This window comes from Athene noctua, chromosome 3 (genome assembly GCF_965140245.1).
Source record: "Athene noctua chromosome 3, bAthNoc1.hap1.1, whole genome shotgun sequence".
Lineage (NCBI taxonomy): Eukaryota > Metazoa > Chordata > Aves > Strigiformes > Strigidae > Athene > Athene noctua.
The window spans coordinates 87,627,961-87,651,916 of record NC_134039.1 but is presented as its reverse complement, the minus strand read 5'-3'; the positions used below and the strand labels follow the sequence as shown (position 1 = coordinate 87,651,916).

At 63.3% G+C, this 23,956-nt stretch overlaps 1 protein-coding gene across 1 annotated transcript in view; it reads left to right on the top strand.

Moving 5' to 3' along the window:
* The window catches only part of SND1 (staphylococcal nuclease and tudor domain containing 1), a 123,939-nt gene that overhangs the window by 80,912 nt on the left and 19,071 nt on the right, over positions 1 to 23,956 (top strand). The window contains exons 15-16 of the mRNA XM_074903604.1: positions 1,545 to 1,686; positions 13,522 to 13,631. Coding sequence (XP_074759705.1) covers positions 1,545 to 1,686; positions 13,522 to 13,631 — 252 coding nt within the window. The remainder of the gene's footprint in view (positions 1 to 1,544; positions 1,687 to 13,521; positions 13,632 to 23,956) is intronic.

Sequence of the window (23,956 nt, the reverse complement as noted above, 5' to 3'; positions counted from 1 at the left end):
TTTTCTTTGCGTGCAGATTGCACTTACATGTGTTGTATTAACTTCTTGACTGCACATCTGCTCCAAAACCCTCCCCGGGCGGGTTCCGCGCGCCGCGCGCACGTGGCACCGAGCGAGCGCGGCGGCGCGGCGGGATTTCAGGGGGTGGATGGGGGGGGCTTTTCCAGCTGGGGTGCTGGGGGGTGGCTTTCCCTGGGACCCCTTTGCGGGTAGGCACCCCCAGCGAAGGGGGCTGCGGTGTAGGTGTGTGGCTGGGGGGGACCTGCCGGGGCGGTGCCTTTCCCGGTGCCTTTCCCGGTGCTGGAGCTGGGGGGTGGCACCTCTGGCACTCGGGCACCACCAAGACCTTGCGCCCACTCCGGGTCATGCACGCAGGAGCGAGTGGATGACATGGGGACACGTGCCACCTCCATCCCCTTCGCCCTTGTGCCACCAGCACCGATCCCCACCGGATCTGCAGGCAGAGCCGCGGGCAGAGCCGCGGGCAGAGCTGCGGGCAGAGCTGCGGGCAGAGCTGTAGGCAGGGCCACGCGGTTCCTGCCGCAGCTTCCCCCGTCCCCAGAGGGGCACCGGGCTTCGCCTCTTCCTCCGCTGCCATATTCTAGGAGCGGCTCCAGCTCCCCCGCCAGCCGATGCCAGCGCCGTGCCCCTCCCGGCCTCTGCTCCGGAGATTTCCAGCCCCTTCCCTCGCCCCGCCGGTGCCTTTCCAGCGCCGCCGCGCTGCGTTAAGCTTAATAAAAGTTATTAAACCCTGCTCGGGCCGCGGCCCGGCTGCTGCCTCCACCCTTGCGCGGCAGCTCCAGGTCCCACCGTGAGGCCGGGGCACGTTCCCTTCTCTCCTCCACAGCTCATTTTTCTAAATTAAGGCCAGAGTGAGGTAAAAAGCCACCTGGCTGCCTTTTACTTCAGGAAATGCGCTCCCCCCCCCTTTTTTTTTTTCCTCGGGTAAATAAATCGGGCGCTTGCAGCACGGAGCCTCTTGCCTCTGGGACACGCGGAGGTGCCGGCCGCGGTGCCGGTGGGCTCGGGGGGGTGTGTGTGTCACCCCGTTCAGGCGACGGCGGCGGGGCTGTGGGCATGTGGGTGTCACACCAGGCCCTCGCAGGGACACCGGGGATGCCGGCGGTGACGCTGGCTAGGTACCCAGGGAGGCACCCGGGGGCCCCCGAGCCGCTCGGCAGCTCCTTGAGTTTTCATTAACGAACGTGCATGAATTTACAGGCTCGTGGCTGGGAAGGGAGCGGGCGGCGCGCAGGGGGGTTTCCCTGGGAAGGGCTGCTCCGCTGGGGACGGGAGGGATGGGGCAGGAGGTGGCCTGCCTGCTCCTGCCTGCTCCTGCCTGCTCCTGCCTGCTCCATCCCCAGGGCTGGGGGTGCAGGTTTGGGGGTGCACAGTCCCCCCCAAACTGGGAGAAGCGGGCTCCCTGCCCACATCCCACACCCCGCAGGACATCGGGGTGCCAGCGGGTCCCCGCATATCGATGGGACCCGCCCCCCCGACGCTGACACCCCCCCACACACCCTGTTTTTTCCCCCTTTTCTCAGGACACGCAGAAGGCGAAGCAGTTCCTGCCCTTCCTGCAGCGCGCCGGCCGCTCCGAGGCCGTGGTGGAGTACGTCTTCAGCGGGTCCCGCCTCAAGCTCTTCATGCCAAAGGAAACCTGCCTCATCACCTTCCTCCTCGCAGGTGAGCCCCCGGCCCCTGGGGGGCTGGTCCTCGCCCCCCCCTTGTCTACACAATCCTCCCTCCCTGCCACAGGTGACGTTATTGCTGATGCTGCCGAACCTTGGGGGTTAATTAGGCTGGGGAGTACTAATTGGAGATGGTCGGAGGGTTCGGGTGCTGGAGGGGGGGTCTGCCCACCCCCTCAACCCCGCTGTGCCCCGCCATGTGCCTCCCGCAAGGTTTTGATGCCCCGTGGTGTGGCTGCTCGCCCTCTCTTCCCCACTGTGGGTGCAGGCAGGGCAGGCAGGGCGCCCCCCCGCAGGCAGGGCGGGCTGGGGGGTGATGGGGGTTGGGGGGCTGGGAAGGGTGCTGTTGTCCCCCCAGAACTGGGGAGCCGGGCAGTGAACCCCAAGAGCATGGCAGAGATGGGGGAGGAAGGCAGTGGGATGGGGATGCACGAGGACGGGGCCGAGCGCGAGCCGGCGGAGGCGCGTGGTGGTTTTGGTAGGTCCTACAAAAATAGCAGAATTTCCCCCCCCCGCCCCACCTCGCAACTAAACCGACGCCTGTTGCGGTGCGGATTTGTGCCAAAGCTTCGCCGCGGAGCGTCACCATCCCCGGGGGTTTGGAGGTGCCACCTCCCAGGTGGGTGAGTGGCTCCGGGGTGTCCCCCCCCGGCACGGGGAAGCCCCTTCCCGGGCGAGCGGCGCCTGGTGGAGCCGGATCCCTCCATGGGAGAGGACGGGGGGGGGGCGGCTCGTCCCCGGCTCCCGTTTCTATGGCGATAACCGTGTATAAAGGATGACCCTGAACACGGATCGTTCACAACTTGGTTATGAAAAATTCAATAAGCATATAAATAGATCTTAGATGGGGATAAAACCACCGAGGTTGCTGTAAGCAGCAGCTCTTCCCGCTCCCACCGATGGAATATTTATCTGAGGGGGGGGAGCGGGGGGGGCCAGGATGGACTCGGGGACCCGTTATCCGTCGCTTTATTCACCCGCTCGCCCCAGACCTGCCCTTTGCCACCCCCCGAGGCCACCACAGCGCTGAGGGCTTTGCCACGGCCCCCCCCCTCCATCATCACCCGCAGCCCTTTCCCCTCGCACCCCAAAGACACAAATCCCCGACCCGCCCCCCCCCATCTCCGCAGGACGCAGCCAAGCCCATCCAGGGACCCCCCAGTCCCACCAGTGACCGTCACCATCACCTCCCAGTCACCAACACCCCCCCCCACCAGCGCCGGAGCGGTGCCGGGGCCTGGGGACCCGCCGTGGCCGGAGCAGGATCGTCCCCAGCCCCGCTCCTGCGTGCGGGAGGCGCGTCCCCGCCCCGTCCTGCGCGCGCCCGCGCCTATAAATAGTCACCGAGTCTTATTTATAATTAACCATTCTTAAAGTCAGCTGCAAAAGACGGGGAAGCGAGACTCCCCCTTGCCTGCGACGGAGACGGTAAAATTTTAAGAAGCGATAAAACTCCCACGTGCTCGGGGAGGAGGAATTTAGGTGTAGATTTCAATATTTCTCTTTTAAAAGGGCTCCCGCTGCCTCCGGCCGCCCTCCCCGCGCGGGAATCCTGCCGCAGCTGGTGGGGGGCACCGACCCGCGGCGGCCCCCCCCCTCCCCGGCGTTTTGGGGCCCCCCAGCATTTCGGGTGCTGTGTTTTCCCTCCGGCGCGCTCGGGGGTGCTCCCCCCAGGATTTCGGGGCCCCCCGTGATTTCAGGCCCCGCGTTGTCCCGCTGACACACTCAGGGACGGGCCCCCCATGATTTCAGGCCCCCCCAGGATTTCGAGCGCCGCGTTGCCCCTGCCGCTGGGATTCGCTCTGCTCCCCGTGTTTGAGCGGCCCGTTCCGGGGCGATCGCCGCTCCCCATCCTCTTCCTCACCAGCAGGAGACGCTCAGGTGGGGGACGGACACCCCGGATCCCACGGGACCCCCAGGGCACCGGCACCCATGAGTCCCCCGGTTAACCCCCCCCGTCCCTCGGTGTTCCCAGCTCGGCCTTTCCAACTATTTTTATAATTTTTAAATGAAAGGGGAGGGGGCGGGGAGGCCTGGCAATGGATGGCTCTGGGGGGAGCTCCGGGGGGGCTCTGGGGGGGGCGCGCACGCTGCCGGTGATATTTTATATTAAATCCCCGTTGCTGTGGAGACCGCCGGGCTGTCGCCTGCTCCCAGGGACGGATTTTGCTCCCCAAAAGTTGTGAATACTCCCCCCGCACCAACCCCTCAGCCCCGCCAGCCTCGGGGGGGCGATGGGGGGGACCCGCTGCGGCCGAGGGTGCCCGGATGGGTGCTGGGGGCACCCATGGCCTGAGTGACACCCCCCCCCGGCCGCCTCCCTCAGCGGCTCCATGCTGTTGGAAGTGACGGGTGGGCACCGCGGCGCCGTGCTGGGGTGGGGGGGAAGATTTTGGGGAGCAGGGGGGTGCCTGTGGGCAGCTGCAGCCCCTCGGGAATGCGGCTGCACCCCTCGGCACCAGCTTCGCCCAGGACCATCCTGCGTCACCCAGGACCATCCTGTGTCGCTCAGGGTCATCCCAAGTTGTACAGGAGCACCCTGAGCTGCTCAGGACCATCCTGCATTGCACAGGACCATCCTGCATCGCTCAGGGTTACCCCATGTTGCACAGGACCATCCTGCATCGCTCAGGGTTACCCCATGTTGCACAGGACCATCCTGCATCGCTCAGGGTTACCCCATGTTGCACAGGACCATCCTGCATCGCTCAGCGTTACCCCATGTTGCACAGGACCATCCTGCATCGCTCAGGGTTACCCCATGTTGCACAGGACCATCCTGCATCACTCAGGGTTACCCCATGTTGCACAGGACCATCCTGCATCGCTCAGGGTTACCCCATGTTGCACAGGACCATCCTGCATTGTAAAGGCTTGTCCTGCATCACCGAGGAGCATCCTGCGTTGCTCAGGACCATCCTGCATCGCTCAGGGTGATCCCGTGATGCACAGGAGCACCCTGAGCTGCTCAGGACCATCCTGCATCACCCAGGACCATCCCACTTTGCACAGGCCCATCCTGATTTGCACATCCCAGAGCCGTGGCGTGCTGAGCCGGGCTAATGGTGCTGCTGGAGACGCTTCTTGGGTGTCAGAGCGAAGTGTCCCGCTCCCTTCCCGGCCCCGTAGCGCGGGGGGAGGCCGCAGCGGCTCCTGCTCTGCCCCTGCTCTTCTCCAGGGAGACCTTCCCCAGCCGGGGCTCGCTAATCAAGCTGTAGACATTAATTACAGGCTAAAAAGGCAGGTAACATGCCAATTAGCAGGGAAGATGACGCGCCCCTTCTGTCTTCCCCCGCTGCAGACCCCGCACATCTGCCAGCGCGGGTGTTCCTGGGATTTGGCCGGGTTCCCCCCCAATCCCGACGGCAGCGCCGGCGCCGCCGATGCCACCGAGCTCGCTGCGTCGCCCCTCCCCTCCTCACCTGGCACTTGGGGTGATTCACCCCCAGTTTCTCCAGCCGGTGGCAAATCCTAAAGCATCCTGGGGGTGCAGCCCCAGCCGGCAGAATTGGGGTGGCCCCTTCCCCTGTGACACGGGGATGGAGGTTTTGGGGTGACCCTGAGCCCAGGAGGGGGCCAGTAATTTGTATAATTTCCCAGCCCCTGCTGGCACCTTTCCTGGCTGCCCTGGCACACGGTGGGTGGCACCGATGGGAGATTTGGGGGTGCCACCCCCATCCTGGCCCCCCCGGGGCTCTGAAACGCTGCGGGGGAGCTGCCGGTGCCTGTCACCGGGATGGGGGGGCTGGTGCAGCTCCCAGCACGGGGAAATTAAACTTCTACCCTGAGTCAGGCAAAGTCGGTTAATAAGCAGCTCTGCCTCTAATGAGCCCTAATCAATTATTTAGTGAAACAGCTAATGAAAGGGCAGGTGCCTGGGGGGGCTCTGGGAGTCCCCAGACTTTGTTTTATTTGGGGGGGGAGTCGCTGTGGGGAGCTGCTGGCGGCGCCAAGAGGGTGAAATGGTGGCGAGAGGAGAGGGGAGGGGAGAAAAGGGGGGGTCCTGCTGGGGGGGACCCCGCATGCGCCAAGCTGAGCTCACAGGGGAGTGGGGTGGCCCCCACCTCCAAATGTTGGCATCCCGGGGGGAGCCCCAGGCCCGTGACAGCGGAGCCTGTGTCTGGGTGAGCCCCGCTCCCTGGTCCTGCTCTGTGGGGGTCCCTGGGGGTGCCTGGTCCGTGGGGGTCTCTGTTCTGTGGGGGTCCATGGTCCTTCTCTGTGGGGGTCCCAGCTCTGTGGTCCTCCAACATGGGAGTCCCTCCTCATGGGGGGCCCAGCTCCGTGGGGGTTCTGGCTTCGTGGGGGTCCCTAGTCCATGGGGTCTCTGCTCTGTGGTCCCTCTCTGTGGGGGTCCCAGTTCCAGGGGGGTCCCAGCTTTGTGGGGGTCCCTGCTCCTTGGTCCTCCTCTGTGGGGGTCCCTCCTCTATGGGGTTCCCTCCTTGTGGGCGTCCCTGCTCTGTGGTCCTGCCTGTGGGGGTGTCAGCTCTGTGGGGGTGTCTCCTCCATGGGGTCCCTGCTCCATGGTCCTTCTCCATGGGGGTCCCTGGCCCATGGGGATCCCTGCTTTGTGGGGGTCCTTGCTCCATGGGGGTCCCTCCTCGTGGGGGTCCCTTCTCCATGGCCCTGCTCTGTGGAGGTCCCAGCTCTGTGGTCCTCCTCCATGGGGGTCCCTCCTCCATGGGGGTCCCTGCTCCATGGTCATCACCCCCCACGGTTTTGCCGGAGCATCCCCGCAGCCTCCAGCCCTCCTCCCAACCTCCGCTCACCCCCACCAGCTGGATTTCGGGGTGCCCTCTTGGCTCCCCCCAGCTCCAATACAGCACCCGCATCCCACGCTCAGCCCCCTCCCTACCCGGCTCAATGCCCACCCCAGGGCACCCACTGCGAGCGCCGGTGCAGGACCCTGACGAAGCAGGGGGGTCCCTGGGCAGGGGGTGTCCCAATGTGGGGGGTCACACTGTCTCTCCCCTCCGATGCGCTTCATCCTCCCCAGCGCGTCCCCCCGGACTCACTTGGTTTTGGGGGGCCGACAGGGACATCCCGGGGTGGGGGCTCCCGTGCTGCACCCCATGGCGGGGAGGGGTTTCTCCTTGGTTAATTAATTAATCACCAAAGTAATTTGCGTCGTATAAAATAAGGCGGGTGGCACGGGGAGCTGCGGTGGCCGGTGCCAGCGACTCAGATTCTCACTCAGACTCGGACACTCTCATGTTCTTTTTTTATTTTTCCTACTTTTTTTTTTTTAAATTGATTTTCCAACCGCTGTCATTCCCGGGAGCCTCTCTCGGGGCTCCCAAGCGGAGCAGCACCACGGTGCTCGCCCGCTCCGCGCGGTGTCATCACCCATCGCTTCGAGCCAGAAATATGAGAAATAGCTGCATTTTATCAATGCTTTGCTTTTTTTTTTTTTTAAATATATATATATCAAATGCAAATGAGCATCATAAAGACGGGTCCCTTGTAACTGTGACTTCAGGGATGCTCTCAGGGGAGCCTCAACCCGGCTTCTCAGCTAAAATATATACGTTGGAGGGCTATAAATGTATGCAAATAGGCGCTAATTTAATCCCGGGTTTCGCTTTCCTAGCGAGACTCTGCAGCCTGACGCCTTCTCGGTGCGGGGGCCGGCGGCACCGTTACCGGGATCTGGCCCCGGTGGGGTGGGGGTGAGGGGGGCCGTGACCCCCAGCCGAACAGCCCCAAAGCGCCATGTCGGGGCATGTATCTGCTTTTTTTGGGGAAAAAAATGGGAAATGGAGGTTTCTGCGTGAGTTGCAGGGTGTAGCGGCAGCCCCCCGAGGTTGTGCCCGCTCCAGGTCGTGCCCCCCCACTCCAGCACACCCCGTGTTGGATCAGAGACCCCCCCCAAAGCCCTTCCCAGCCAGAGTTTTCTTACAGTACCTCAACTTTTGGGAACGGATATATTTTTAACTTGATTTTTTTGTTGGTTTCCCACAGTTTTTCACCCCGGCTGCTCACAGCAGCATCGGGACACAGTGACCCAAAAATCTGCGGTCCCCGGGCAGGGGGTCCCCGGGCAGCCCCCCCAACTCCGGGCTGCGTTAGCAGGAGCCAGCCCGGTTCGGCAGCGCCCGGCCACCTCCCGCCTCCCCGCTGCCGTCTGTTTCCCTGTTCCCGGCAGCCTCTATTTTGGTAGGGACTAGCGTTAAAAATACGCCGCGCTCCCACACGGGCTCTGCGGCAGCAGCCAAGTTGCCATCACGACTCGGAGGCCGGCCGCGCGCCTGCCAGCACTGGGGAGAGGCAGCGGCAGCCCCCCGGCATCACCGCCAGCCCCCGGCATCACTGCCAGCCCCCCGGCATCACCGCCAGCCCCCCAGCATCACCGTCAGCCCCCTGGCATCACCGCCAGCCCCCCCGGCATCACCGCCAGACCCCCGGCATCACCACCAGCTCCTGGCATCACTGCCAGTCCCCCCGGCATCACCATCAGCCCCCGGCATCACTGCCAGCGCCCCCGGCATCACCGCCAGCCCCCTGGCATCACCGCCAGCCCCCCCGGCATCACCGCCAGACCCCCGGCATCACCACCAGCTCCTGGCATCACTGCCAGTCCCCCCGGCATCACCATCAGCCCCCGGCATCACTGCCAGCCCCCCCGGCATCACCGCCAGCCCCCTGGCATCACTGCCAGCCCCCCTGGCATCACCGCCAGCCCCCCAGCATCACCACCAGCCCCCCCGGCATCACCGCCAGTCCCCCGGCATCACTGCCAGCCCCCCCGGCATCACCGCCAGCCCCCGGCATCACTGCCAGCCCCCCCGGCATCACCGCCAGCCCCCCAGCATCACCGCCAGCCCCCCTGGCATCACCGCCAGCCCCCCAGCATCACTGCCAGCCCCCCTGGCATCACCGCCAGTCCCCCGGCATCACCGCCAGCCCCCCCGGCATCACCGCCAGCCCCCGGCATCACTGCCAGCCCCCCCGGCATCACCGCCAGCCCCCGGCATCACTGCCAGCCCCCCCGGCATCACCGCCAGCCCCCCAGCATCACCGCCAGCCCCCCTGGCATCACCGCCAGCCCCCGGCATCACTGCCAGCCCCCCCGGCATCACTGCCAGCCCCCCTGGCAACACCGCCAGCCCCCCCTGGCATCACTGCCAGACCCCTGGCATCACCCAAATCCCAGCATCACCACCAACCCCTGGCAACACCACCAGCCTCCTGGTGTCACCATCAACCCTCTGCATTACCCCCAGCCTCATTGCATCACTGCCAGCCCCCGGCATCCCCGGCATCCCCGGCTCGGCTCCCCCAGCGGCCGGCAGCCTCCTCCTGCCCAGGAGGGACCCCCATGGTTGCAGCGGCAGGATCTGGCCCAAAGCGTTTGCCCGCTGCCGGCCGCGGCGCAGCCGCCGGGATCTGGCGGGACCCTCGGCGTTCCCGGCCGCCCCGGTGCTGCCCGCAGGTATCAGGTGGCTTCGTTCCGGCGGCTGCCGCCGCTGCGTGGCTCCTCTCTTCCCGGCGGCTCACCTCTGTTTTTCCTCAAATCCATAAATCCCCCCCCAGTGATCAATCCCCGACATTCGGCGCAGGCGCTCCCGGACCGGTGAACCTTGCGCGGTGCCGTCCCTGCCCCCCTGCACCCATCACGGTTATGGCACAGCAAGGGGGGGAAAAAACGCTGGTTTGAGCCCCAAAATCAGGGCTGGAAAAACCCCCGCTCCAGGGGGGATGGGGACACCGAGGTAAATCCAAGAGATTTTCCTTGGAGACATCTGGGAGAGTTTTTTTATGAGCTCCCAGAGAGAGGGGAGAGGCGGGTGATGCCAGGTGTGGGATACCCTGGGATGCTGTGGGGTACCCGAGGATGCTGCAGGACACTCTGGGGTGCTGCAGGATTCCCTGGGATGTCCCAGGGTTGCTGCAGGAAGCTCTGGGATCCTGTGGGATACTCAGGGATGCAGCAGGATGCTTTGGAATGTTGTGGAATTCCACAGGATGCTGTGGGATGCCATGGAATGCCCCGGGGTTGCTGCAGGATACCCCAGGATGCTGTGGGATACCCAGGGATGCAGCAGGATGCCCTGGGATGCTGTGGGATACCCCTGGGATGCTGCAGGAAACCCCAGGATGCTGTGGGATACCCAGGGATGCAGCAGGATGCCCTGGGATGCTGTGGGATACCCCTGGGATGCTGCAGGAAACCCCAGGATGCTGTGGGATACCCAGGGATGCTGTGGGATAGCCAGGGATGCAGCAGGATGCCCAGGGATGCAGCAGGATGCCCTGGGATGCTATGGGATACCCTGGGGTGCTGCGGGACACCCCAGGATGCTGTGGGATACCCAGGGATGCAGCAGGATGCCCTGGGATGCTATGAGATACCCTGGGATGCTATGGGATACCCTGGGGTGCTATGAGATACCCTGGGATGCTATGAGATACCCTGGGATGCTATGGGATACCCTGGGGTGCTGCAGGACACCCCAGGATGCTGTGGGATACTCAGGGATGCTGCAGGATACCCCGGGATACCCTGGAATGCTGTGAGATGCCCCAGGATGCTGCGGGATGCTCATCCCCGGCCGTCAACCTCCATCCCTGCAGGACGGGGGCCAGGGTGGGAGCACCCCCCCGCAGCCCCGGCCGCCGTCTCCCCCATCCCCGCCGGCCCCGCGCCTGCCCGCTCGGCAGACGCCTTTGGCAGAAGCGATTTGTAGCCGAGTTCTTCGGAGGGCCCTGGGGGGGGAGCGGCGGCAGGCGCACGCTGCAGCATTTTAAACCACATCCCTCTGCGCACGTTAATAGTTACGGCTTCCCGGGAAGAGCAGCCGAGCAGCTGTTTCGGGTTTAGTTTTATGGGGTTTTGTGTTCTTTTTTTTTTAAAGCGCTGGGTAACTTTTTCCGGGTTCGCTTAGCACCCAGCGAGCGCCAAGCAGCCCCCTCCCCTCGGTGGGGCCGAGGACGCTCGTCCCATCCTTTTCAGGTTTATCCTTTTCCGAAAGCAGCTTTCGCTCGCGTGGGTTTAGGAGGCGTCGGAGGCAGAGGGAGGATCTGAGCCGGGAGCCGCTGCGCGTCTGTCCGGGGCGGCAGTGGGTCGTGCCGGCGTCCTGCGAGGCCGACGGCCCTTCACCGCCCTGGCCAAAAGCTGCGCTTTGCTTTTTTTTCATTATTTTACTTAAAGCCCCGGACGCTTCCTCAGCTATTTCTTCAAGATTTTCTTTAGAAAAAAATCGCCACCGTGATGCACAGTGCCTCCCTTCCCCCAGCTCCTGCTCGCTCCGCGGAGGAGGAGGAGGAGGAGGAGGAGGAAGGCCACGCTCCTGGCAGCTCCGGCTCCTCATCCCGCTCCCAGCGGCGCTGGAGGCTGCTCCTTGCCGGAGCCCCTGGCAGCGCCTTCGCCCGTGCCCGCAGCTCGTCACCGCGCTGCCGCTTTCCAGCTCCGCCACAAACCCCCCCTGGGCTGCTCGCTCTCCCCGCCCCACGTTTCACCGTATTTCCAGAAATCTTCCTTTCCTGCCCCGTTTTGGGGGGCCTGGAGGATGTCAGTGCCACCGAGGGGGGCGCAGGCAGGGACAGGGGGTCCCTGTCACGCAGGGGGGACGCAGGCAGGGCTGGGGGCTGGCAGCTGCCTGCACTGTTGGGGCACAGAAATTCCTGCCCGATTCCCGGGGGGGGGTTTCGCTTCCCTCGGAGACAGCGTGGGGGAGGCGGCGGAAAAGAGGGGAAAAAGGGGCTTTTGGCTGACACCGGCACCGGGTCTGTGGGTGCTGGATGGCAACGGCGGGGGGGGGTGAGGGGGGAGGACAGGGGTGGGGATGGGGGTGAAAATGGGGACAGGGGTGTAATGGGGATGGGGACAGGGTTGGGGACAGGGACGTGTCCACCTGAATTGCAGCCTGGCTCCTGCCCCCCCAGTCAGGGAGCAGAATTGGGGTGCGGGGGGGGGGGGGGGGGGGGGCACTGGGGCAGCTTCCCAGTGCCCCAGGCTCCTTCTCCGGGTGCTCTGGGGTGGGGTAACCCCCCACCCTGCTGGTGCTGCAGGGCCTGTGGGCAGGCGGGGACCCCCCTGGCCGCCACAGCAGGGTTGGAGACCCCCCCCCGGACCCCCACAGCAGGGCTGGGGACCCCCTGGACACCCACTGACCCCCACAGCAGGGCTGGGAACCCCCCTTAGAAGGGCTGGGGACCCCCAGGGACACCCACCGACCCCCACAGCAGGGCTGGGGACCCCCCTGGACACCCACTGACCCCCACAGCAGCGCTGGGGACCCCCCCCCGGACCTACTGGACCCAGCAGCAGGGCTGGAGACCCCCCCCAGCCCCTGCACCCTTGAGCTAAATCATCATTTAACCATTTAATTGCCCTTGATTTCGCCGGGTGCTTCTCATCCCCCGCCCCTGCGCGGGGGGGGGACGACGCTGCCCCGATCCCCCAGCACGGAGGGGTTGGGGGGGGGACGGGACGTGGGGACATCACCCAAAGCTCTCCCGGGGTGACCCTGGGTGTTCCCGGCGGGAGCGGGGGGCGTTTCATCAGGCAGACGCTAAGTGCAATCCCCCGCACTTCACGGATAACGAATTGTACGGAAATGGAATCAATAATGCAGGAAATCCCGGTTTAATAGCGGGGGCCAGGGCGGGTGCTGGCAGCAATGTCACCAAAGGGGACCCCGGGGTGGTCACCAGGGGGACACTGAGTCGGGGCTGGGGGGGTGTCCAGCTTTTTTTTTTTTTAAGTGTTTTAATTTTTAATTTTAAGGATTTTAATTTTTAATTTTAAGGATGTTAATTTTTAATGAGGGCTGGGGGGGGAGGCTGGGGCTCCACGTCCCCAGTCCCGCTGGCTCGTCCCAAGCTCGTCCTCAGTTCCGCTGGCTCTTCCCTTACTTGTCCCCATGTCCCCAACTCCTCTGGTTCATCCCCTGCTCGTCCTCATGTCCCCAACCCTGCTGGCTCTTCCCCTGCTTGTCCCCGTGTCCCCAGCCCCCTTGGCTCGTCCCTTACTTGTCCCCGTGTCCCCCTGGCTCACCCCGTGTCCCCAACCCCCTTGGCTCGTCCCTTACTTGTCCCCGTGTCCCCCTGGCTCACCCCGTGTCCCCAACCCCCTTGGCTCGTCCCTTACTTGTCCCCGTGTCCCCCTGGCTCACCCCGTGTCCCCAACCCCCTTGGCTCGTCCCTTACTTGTCCCCGTGTCCCCCTGGCTCACCCCGTGTCCCCAACCCCCTTGGCTCGTCCCTTACTTGTCCCCGTGTCCCCCTGGCTCACCCCGTGTCCCCAACCCCCTTGGCTTGTCCCTTACTTGTCCCCATGTCCCCCTGGCTCACCCCGTGTCCTCAACCCCCTTGGCTTGTCCCTTACTTGTCCCCATGTCCCCCTGGCTCACCCCGTGTCCCCAACCCCCTTGGCTCGTCCCTTACTTGTCCCCATGTCCCCCTGGCTCACCCCGTGTCCCCAACCCCCTTGGCTCGTCCCTTACTTGTCCCTGTGTCCCCCTGGCTCACCCCGTGTCCCCAACCCCCTTGGCTCATCCCTTACTTGTCCCCCTGGCTCACCCCGTGTCCCCAACCCCCTTGGCTCGTCCCTTACTTGTCCCCGTGTCCCCCTGGCTCACCCCGTGTCCCCAACCCCCTTGGCTCATCCCTTACTTGTCCCCCTGGCTCACCCCGTGTCCCCAACCCCCTTGGCTCGTCCCTTGTCCCCGTGTCCCCACCCCCGCTGGCCCCAGGGCCGCCCTGGTCTCTCCCAGGAGCCGGCCCCATCCCACCAACTCTCCGGTGGCCCCTTTTGTCCCCAGACCCTTCCCGCCAGGTGCCGGCCCCGGCCGAGCGCCTCACCCTCCTCTCCCTCCTCTTCCTCCCGCCAGGCATCGAGTGTCCGCGGGGGGCGCGGAACCTGCCGGGGCTGGTGCAGGAGGGGGAACCCTTCAGCGAGGAGGCCGCGCACTTCACCAAGGAGCTGGTGCTGCAGCGGGAGGTAGGAGCCGCCCCGGCCCGCGCTCCGGCAGCGCTCCGCCGCTGCGGGGACACCGCGGGGCCGCCCGACGGCACCTGAACCCCCCCGCGCCGCGCTGGGCTCCGGGGGCACCCGCGGGACCGGCCGGGCCACACCGGGAGCGTCGAGGGGCGCTTGCGGCCGGCGCCCGCCTCGCCCGGGCCTCGGGTCTGCTCCGCTCCCCTGCTGCTTCACTCCCTTCTGCTGCTTTGCTTTTTTAATTCTGTCTTATTTACTTTCTTTTATTGGACTTTTTAATTTTTATTTTATTGGACTTTTTAATTTTTATTTTATTTGACTTTTAAAATTTTACCTTATTTTATTATACTTTATTTTTATTTCGTTTGACTTTTTAAATTTTACCTTATTATACTTTATTTTATTTCTTTATTTTATTATTTCGCTTTATTTTACGTTTTTAGTTTACTTCATTTTCGTTTGCTTTGTTTTATTCCTTTATTTTTATTTTATTTTACTTTTTAAATTTTGCCTTACTATACTTTATTTTATTTATTTATTTTTATTTCATTTTACTTTGTAAATTTTACCTTATTTTATTATACTTTATTTTATTTATTTCTTTTATTATATCACTTTATTTTACTTTTTTGGTTTACTTCATTTTAGTTTGCTTCGTTTTATTCCTTTATTTTTATTTTATTTTACTTTTAAAATTTTACCTTATTTTATTACACTTTATTTATTTTATTTTTATTTTATTTTACTTTTTAAATTTTACCTTATTATACTTTATTTTATTTATTTATTTTTATTTCATTTTACTTTTAAAATTTTACCTTATTATACTTTATTTTATTTATTTCTTTTATTATTTCACTTTATTTTACTTTTTTAGTTTACTTCATTTTAGTTTACTTCATTTTATTCCTTTATTTTTATTTTATTTTACTTTTTAAATTTTACCTTATTTTATTACACTTTATTTATTTTATTTTTATTTTATTTTACTTTTTAAATTTTACCTTATTATACTTTATTTTATTTATTTATTTTTATTTCATTTTACTTTTAAAATTTTACCTTATTATACTTTATTTTATTTATTTATTTTATTATTTCACTTTATTTTACTTTTTTAGCTTACTTCATTTTAGTTTACTTCAGTTTGTTTCATTTTATTCCTTTTTATTTTATTTTACTTTTTAATTTCATTTTTATTTTACTTTCTTTTACTTCGTTTTCATTACTTTTATTTCATTTTATTTTACTTTTTTTAATCTTCATTTTTTTTCTTTAGCTTGCTTCATTTTATTTATTTCTATTTTATTTTATTTCCCCTCACTTTGTTAGTTCTGGTGGCTGTCAGTATCGGACCACAGCCTCTGCGCAGGCCGTGGCTGTGGCTCCGGGGCGCTGCGCTTGGCCGGCGTGGCCCTGCCCCCGCATTCCTCCGCACCACCCCCCCCACACTGGGGAGAACTGGGGGGCACTGGGGACCCATCTCTGACCCCCAAACCCCCCCCCCTCGCTGGGAGCCGGGCCGGGCTGCGGACGCGGTGACCCCGGCGCGTGCAGCGAAGCGCAGCGGCGGCAGGACGGGGGGGGGGGGGAATGGGGCACCCCCCAGCCCCCCGAAGCAGCCACTGGGGCGAGGGCTGTTCAGAGCCGGAGGGTGCTGGCAACGGGCTGCGGGCGCCGGCGCGGCAGCGCTGGTGAGGCAAAGCCCCCCCGTGCCACCCTGCGTGTCCCCGCGGCGTGTCCCCGCGGCGTGTGTCCCCCCACGGTGTCTCCACGCTGCGTCGCCGTGTCGGGGTGCAAACGGGGCGTCTGGGGGCTTCTCCAAGCGGATGGGGGGGCAAGGTGGGGGGGTTGGAGCAGGGCTGAGCCCTCTGCAGGGGTTTGCGTTGCTGCCGGTGGGGGGGTGCAGGGGGGGTGCACAGCAGAAGGGCAGCGGGTGCACGAGGTGATGGGATGCAGGGGGGATGCGTTGTAGATGCAGAGTATGCAGGGGGGGTGCATCGTAGGGGTGCAGGGGGTGCAGGAGGGATGCAGAGGGGTGCGGGGTGGATGCAGGGTGGATGCAAGATGGATGCAGGACGGATGCAGGGTGGATGCAGGGCGGATGCAGGATGCAGGACAAATGCAGGATGGATGCAGCGTGGATGCAGGGCACCTGCAGGATGGATGCAGGACGGATGCAGGGTGGATGCAGGTTACCTGCAGGATGGATGCAGGGCAGATGCAGGATGGATGCAGGGTGGATGCAGGGCACCTGCAGGATGGATGCAGGGCGGATGCAGGATGGATGCAGGACGGATGCAGGATGGATGCAGGGCGGATGCAGGATGCAGGACAAATGCAGGATGGATGCAGCGTGGATGCAGGGCACCTGCAGGATGGATGCAGGACGGATGCAGGGTGGATGCAGGGCAGATGCAGGGTGGATGCAGGGCAGATGCAGGACGGATGCAGGGTGGATGCAGGGTGGATGCAGGATGGATGCAGGGCAGATGCAGGGTGGATGCAGGATGGATGCAGGATGCAGGACAGATGCAGGGCGGATGCAGGGCCGATGCAGGGTGGATGCAGGGCAGATGCAGGATGGATGCAGGGCGGATGCAGGGTGGATGCAGAGTGGATGCAGGGCGGATGCAGGATGGATGCAGGGCAGATGCAGGGCGGATGCAGGGTGGATGCAGGGCAGATGCCCAGCAGATCCGTGGTGGATGCCCAGCGGATGCAGGGTCAATGTGTGGCAGCTGCGCAGCAGAAGCGCAGGAGATGCACAGAGTACGCAAGGTGGGTGCATCAGAGCTGCACAGTGGACGTGGTGGTTGATGCAAAGCAGAAGCAGAGCAGAAGCGCAGCAGCGGGTGCAGGGTGGCTGCTCAGCGGGTGCAGGGTGGGTGCAGGGTGGATGCGCAGCAGACGTGTGGCGGTCGCACAGCAGAAGCGCAGCAGGCGCAGGGTGGATGCACAGCAGAAGCACAGTGGATGTTGTGCTGGTTGCAGGGTGGTTGCAGGGCAGATGTGTGTGGCGGTTGCACAACAGAATTGCAGCAAATGCAGGGGGGATGCACAGGGGATGCGGGACAGATGCGGGGTGGATGTGTGGCAGTTGCACAGCAGAAGTGCAGCAGATGCAGAGTGGATGCGCAGCAGAGATGCAGCGGATGCAGGGCAGATGCAGGGTGGATGCAGGGCAGATGTGTGGCGGATGCAGGGCAGAAGCGCAGCAGATGCAGGGTGGATGTAGGATGGACGGAGGACAGACGCAGGGTGGACGTGTGGCGGTCGCACAGCAGAAGCGCAGCAGGCGCAGGGTGGATGCACAGCAGAAGCACGGTGGATGTTGTGCTGGTTGCGGGGCGGGTGCAGGATGGATGCAGGGCGGACGCAGGACAGACAGACGCAGGGTGGGTGCCCGGGGGGGCTGTGGGGCGTGCGGAGCAGCAGCCCGGTGGCTGGGGGGGGGCAGGAGGTGGATTCCCGGCGGGTGCTGCAGGTGCAGGGGGACGCGCAGCAGACGCGTGGCCAACGCCGAGGACCTTGCGTGGCCGCAGCCAATGCTGGCTCCGTCAGTGACCCTGCAGGGGAGCAGCTTTATCAGCTCAGCCCCAAACCTGTAAATGACTTCCCTTTGATCTTCTGAAGGAAAAAATACGGAGGCACAGGAGCACCCCGGCGGGGGGACGGGCAGCAGCTCCCGGCTCGCGAGGGTGGCAGGTTTGGGTGCAGATTTCTGCTTTTTCTGGCAATTCTGGGCCAGAATTCAAGCGCCAGGGCCGCATCCTGCCGGCAGAGCCGGGTGCCAGGGGCGGGGGGGTGGGACAAGGCCGGATCCACCGTGAACCTGCCTCCCCGTCTCTGCCTCCCCCTCCCCGCTTCGGATTTGGCTCTCATTAAGGTCTCTTTGAGATTAAAATTCACGAACTCGGGCGACTTCTCTGATTGAAACTTCTGTGTCACCAGAGCGCGAGATCCATTTTGGGTAATTACGCCGTGATTCATAATTTCAATATAGGATAAAAAAAATGCCCTCCGCAGCCTTTAGCCATCTCCCCGAGTGACTGGGGAGATAAAACTCTGCAATTTATGCGCAGATGACTTCGCTCTCCCCCGGCTCTCACCCGGTATTTACACCCTCGCGTCGATAATTCCGTTTAAATTTGCCGTCGTCGCCCCGTTTGGCTTCGCCTCCTCTCCACCGCGGCTGGGGGGTGCGGGAGTTCAGCCCCCCCAACCTCGACCGCGGGGACCCTCGTCTGGTCGAGGTGCAGCCGGTTCCTCCACCGGCTCGTGTGGAAATGGAGCGGGGGGTGCCCCTCGTTTTTGGGGGGTTGGGGGGGGTTAAGTGCTGCCATTTCTATCCCGGTGCAAGGGGGGGCTCCTGGCGCGGGGGAGGGACCCTCTGCAGTGCTGGTGGAGAGGTGACATCTTCCTCTTGGCCCATCCCGGGGCGCTGGGCAGGAACTGGGGGAGCTGGGGACAGACGGGGGGGGGTGAGGCAGGAATTGGGGGAGCTGGGGCAGGAGGAGGGAGCTGGGGCATATGAGCCTGGCCGAGGGGGGGCTGGGGGGTTGCAGCCTCTGCACCGTGGCCGGTTTCCCCCGGCCACCTCCTCCTCCTCCTCTTCCTCCTGCCCAAGACCAGGAGGGGACGGGGGCACCCCGGGAGGGGGCCTGGCTGGGGGGCAGGTGAGGACACACGTGCAGATGTGGGTGCGGGTGCAGGTGTGGGTGCAGGTGTGGGTGCAGGTGTGGGTGCAGGTGCCGGGCAGTGCAGGCAGCTGTGGGGGTCGGGAGCAGCAAGAGCCTGCACCCACCCGAAACACTGCAGGTCAGTGGGCACAGGGACAGGGGGACACGGGGACACGGGGACGCAGGGACAGGGGGATATGGGGATGAGAGGGTACAGGGATAGGGGGACACAGGGACAGAGGGGCATGGGGACAGGGGACAGCATGTAGGCTCAGGGGCATGTGGGGACATGGGGACAGAGGGACATGGGGACAGGGGGTATGTGGGGATGCGGGGACATGAGGACACAGGGACAGGAGGATGTGGGGACAGAGGGACATGGGGACAGGGGGATGTGGGGACACAAGGGCAGGGGGTCATGGGGACATGAGGACACAGGGCCAGGGGATGTGGGGATGCAGGGACAGGGGGACGCAGGGAGGTGGGGACAGAGGGACAGGGGGACGCAGGGACACACAGGGACAGGGGGATGTAGGGACACACGGACAGGAGGACACGGGGACACGGGGCCGCCTCAGGCACGTCCGTCCCTCACCGCAAACCGCTGCCCCGTGTCCCAGGGGCTTCATTCTGCTGCCTCAGCGCATCCCCCCCCCCGCACCAGCCGGGCCCTGGCACGTCCCCAGCCCTCACTTGCCTCCTGCCCGCTCTTGGGGGCGGGGGGGGGTGTCCTGCCCACCTCTGCCCGTCACCAGGGCTGGGGGGGCCGGGGGGGAACCACCATCGTCCTCAGCCCCTGGGTGCGGGGGGTGGCACAAGGGGCGCCGCGGGCAGCCGGGATGGCACAACGGGGTGGGGTGGGGGGAGTGTTGTTACCCCCCCCTGCCCCCCCGCCTTCATTTTCGCCGCCTCCCTGGCTGCGTTTCTCCTTTCTGCGCCGTCCCCCTCAGTGTTCGGGCCCATCTGGCCTCGATGCACGTGGAATTTCGATCGCGGCTCGAACAAAGCCGCAGCTGCCGGCTCGCCGCGAGCGGGGTCGGGGCGCTGGCAGGAACCGCCGAGGGATGGAGGGATGGCGGGGAGGGGGGCACGCTCCGGCTGGCCCCTGGGCCCCCCAAAACATCCAGAGTGGCCGTGGTGGATTTTTTGACACCCCCCCCCCCACGCCGGCACTGCCCGCTGCGGTCTCAGATGGCCCCAGGAGGAGGGTGATGCTGGTGGCACCGGGGTGGTCAAGCCTGGCTGGTGACACCCCCCCCCGCCACGCTGCTGCTTGTGTGTGCGTGTGTCCCCACCAGGCCTGGGGTCCCGGGGGGACTGGGGGGGCTGGTTTGGGTCACCCCTCAACCATCCATCCCGTGGAGCCACCACAGTGTGGCCAAGGGACATCGGGCACTGGCGCTGCCACAGCTTGGGCAAGGGCAGGGTGAGCCCCCCCCCCGCTGCCAGCTCTGCGTTTCGGGGTGCAGCCAGGGACCGGCGGCGTTTTTGGGGTGCGAATGGCTCTTTCTGCTGGCTCTGCCTGCACCCCTCTGCCGCAGGGCCGTTGGCTGGGGGAACCCCCAAATTCCACCCAAGTGCCCCAGGACGGCGGCGAAATTGGGTCCCTTGAATAAATCAAATAATCCCCCCCAGGAGGATTAAGGTGCCACAATCGAGGTGCCGGCGAGGGGCACCCTCATGTCGGGTGGCTCCTGCCACGGTGACCCCCCCACCCCGCGCGGTGCCGCCACCCCAGCTTGGTTTTGGGGTTCGGTGCCCACCCAGTTGTCCCCAGATGGGGGGGGGGGGCAGGGGGCACTTTTAAACGGTGACAGCCCCCTGCTGGGGGGTGGCAGCCCCCTCCTGGGGTAAAGCAGCATAAGGGGGGTACCAGCGTGCTGTGCGGGGGTCTCCGGAGGGTGATTCCCTTCGGTTTCCATGGCAACCGGCTGATGGGGACATCCCCCCATCGTCACCGTGGCCCTCGGCCAGGGCTGATCTGGGGGGGGGTAGGAAGGAGCTGCTGGGTTTGCGCCGCTGCCCCCCAGCCGCTGCCAGCCCCCCCAGCCCTCGCAGCACTGCAGAGGCCCCAGCCGGGCAGTGCAGCGGGAGCCGTTCCCGCTGCCGGACCCGCAGCTCGGGGCCGCTTTCCCTGCCAGCGCCGGGGCCGAGCGGCAATTTTAGAACAGGGTCAGGCGTGTATTTTTAGAGCGGGGCCGGCGTTTGGCTCTCGCCCTCCCTGAGCGCAGCGGCCAGGACCTCATCCTCCTCCTCCTCCTCCTCTGCCCGCATCCTCCAACCCCTCCAGCCCTTGAAGGGTTTTCTCTCGGGATCCCGGCTGCCGGCACGTGCCGGGTCAGGAGGCTGTTAAACTCCTCGGTCCTCCAAGAGCTGAGCAGAAAGGAGCCTTTTTCTTTTTTTTTTTTATTCCCCCTTCCCCCCGCCCCCTCACCCTTTTCTCTCATGCACTCAAACAGGGGGGGGTTAGTGCCAGGAGGTGACACCCCGGACCTGGCGGGGGCTGAGCTCCGAGGAGGGGTTTTGCTCCTCTGTGTGTCCCGGGTTGGGGGGGGACACACACACGATGTCACCCAGCTCTGCGCCTGCCTGTGCCATGTTCACACCCTGTCCCCAGCCACGGGGCGGATGCGCCGGCGACGTGTCCCCCTCCCCAAGCACGACGCTGGTGCACGTTTCTGTGCACCCCACAAGCCGGGGGGGCACAATATCAGCTGCCTCCATCCCCGCTCACCCCAGTTGGGCAGCGGGACTGAGCTTGAAACTGTTCCATGCCACCCCGTGCCACCCCCAGTGCCACCCCCAGTGCCAACGCGGGGATGCCCCAAGCACCGACACCCACAAAAACCTCCGGGTGAAAAGCTTGGCCTCGCCAGAAAACCCCCCCAGGGGGGTGCTGGGTGCTGTTGGCTGAGCTGGTGTCACTCCGGGGTCACTCCAGCTTGGCAGAGACTTCCCCAGGGGCGCTGGGAGGGGCTGGCTGAGGAGGGGAATTATTTCGTGCTGGTAGTGATCCTCCCCCCCCCCCCCATGACCTCTCCAAGTCGTTCTATGCAATTTATGGCGTAGATTTATTCCTTTACAGCACCCGGGGGCATGGGGGGGCTTCGTTATTAGTGGGTGGTTACGGGGTTTAACGACTGATGGTGGCTTGGGGTGGGTGGCTGGGTGGGGGGGGGTTGGTGCCTCCCCATCACCGGTACCCGGCACCCCCCGGGGCAGGACACACATCCCGGGGTGGGGGTTCCCTCCCGCGCGCGCCCCGGCTCCCCCCAGCCCTTCTCCGGGGTGAGGAGTTGCCATTTTCCCCCAAATTTTAGGGCCCCAAGAGGAGTGGGGAGGGGGGCAGCTGAGGGGGGGAAGCACCCCCCTATCCCCTCGCTGATGGAGAGAAAAGCGATGGGCAGCACCCGGGCATCTGTCACAAAATCCTCGCTCTGAGGCTCGTTGTGCCCTCCCTGCCCCCCCCAACCCCCCCACGTGTGGGGCAGAACCTCCATATAAATCCCCCCAACCTGGGACCAGGGGTCTGGGGGGGGGTGTGGTTTGTTCCCATATCGATCACCTCGTAGCCCACATTTTTTCCTTTATCATTACGGTTTTAATTAGAGGCTCCAGCTGCTGTGTCAGCAGTTCACAGGAGCCCTGGAGGCCGCGGCTCTGTGCCGAGCTGGGAAAGGGCAGGAGCTGCTCTGCGGAGCAGGCAGAGCCTCCCCGCCTGCATCCCCGCCTGCATCCCCGCCTGCATCCCCTCCTGCATCCCCTCCTGCATCCCCGCCTGCATCCCCGCCTGCATCCCCTCCTGCATCCCCTCCTGCATCCCCGCCTGCATCCCCTCCTGCATCCCCGCCTGCATCCCCGCCTGCATCCCCTCCTGCATCCCCTCCTGCATCCCCTCCTGCATCCCCGCCTGCATCCCCTCCTGCATCCCCTCCTGCATCCCCTCCTGCATCCCCGCCTGCATCCCCTCCTGCATCCCCTCCTGCATCCCTGCCTGCATCCCCTCCTGCATCCCCGCCTGCATCCCCGCCTGCATCCCCTCCTGCATCCCCGCCTGCATCCCCTCCTGCATCCCCTCCTGCATCCCCGCCTGCATCCCCTCCTGCATCCCCTCCTGCATCCCCGCCTGCATCCCCTCCTGCATCCCCTCCTGCATCCCCGCCTGCATCCCCTCCTGCATCCCCGCCTGCATCCCCGCCTGCATCCCCGCCTGCATCCCTGCCCCTCGGCGCCGCCTGCCATGTGCCACGGGGCTGGCAGTGGTCCCTGGGTGCTGCCGAGCCTCTCCCAGGGGTGCAGGGAGCCGGAGGCCTCTGGGAGAAGCAGCCCTGGCCTGAGCTCGTTAAAAAACGAGACGAGCCTTTGGCAGCGGGTCTCGGGCCTCGCTCCTTGCTGGCGCCTTCGAGAAAAACAGGGCTGGAGAGCACAGACTGAAGAGCAGGAGAGCATCCCCCCCGAGCACCCCCTGAGCACCCCTGAGCATCCCAGAACACCCTTCGAGCACCCCCCAGGCACCTCAGAGCACGCCCTGCGCATCCCAGAGCATTCCTGAGCGTCCCAGAACATCCCAGAACATCCCAGAACACCCCCCGAGCATCCCAGAGCATTCCTGAGCGTCCCGGAACATCCCAGAACACCCCCCGAGCATCCCAGAGCATTCCTGAGCATCCCAGAACATCCCAGAGCACCCCCGAGCATTCCCGAGAATCCCAGAACACCCCCTGAGCATCCCAGAGCATGCGTGAGCATCCCAGAACATCCCAGAACACCCCCTGAACTCCCCCCCGCCCCGAGCATCCCCCGCCTGCCACCACATTTCCCGGGATCAACATCCCGACAGTGGGGACCGGTTCCGGAATCGTGCACACCCCCCCCCCCGGCTCTTGCCAGGGCGCAGCGCTCCCCCCTGGCAGCACCTCTCCTCCCACAACACGGAGGAGCCATTTCAGGCCGCATGAACCACTGAGGAAAGCCCCCGGGTGATACCAGGCGCCGGCGGGTTGCCGTGACCCGCGGGGTGACCGTTCCGTGGCCACCGCAGCTCTGTCACCTCCCGGGGACGGGGTCAGCAGGGGCGGGGGGCAGAGCGCGGTGCTGGGGCGTTCCCGGCGTCGGACGGCGGAGCTCGGCGGTTTCTGCCATCCCACCCCACCCCTTTTCCCCCCCCCTTCCCGCGTCGCGCTCGTGTTGTGCAAATGAGCAGCCTGATTTTGACAAGGTGCCTGATTTAATTACGTCGGCCGGGCTGCCGGCTTTCCCCAAGGTGCAGATTATTTTGCGGCTCTAACGACGCCAAACCATCCGTGGGGTCCCGTCGGGCTTTACCGGTGTGACGTGGGGGGGCGGGGGGGCCCGTTCGCCAGGCACTGATGCCTTTCACCTCCGGGAAGCGGCCGGCACGTGGCCGCGGCGGGGAAGCCACGCGGATGCCGCCCCGAGAGCACCAAATCCCCGACACCCCCAATCCCCGACGCATCCTCCACCCCGGTGGCTTTGCCCAGCTTTGAGGGGGGACACCAGAGGGGGTCCCAGCGCCGACACCCCCATCCTCTTGACCCGTTTCGGTGTTAACCGGGTTTAGGAGGTTCCGACCCAATTAGGAGGGGGCGCGGCGCAGCGGCGCGTTATGCAAAGCAGCCCCAGCAG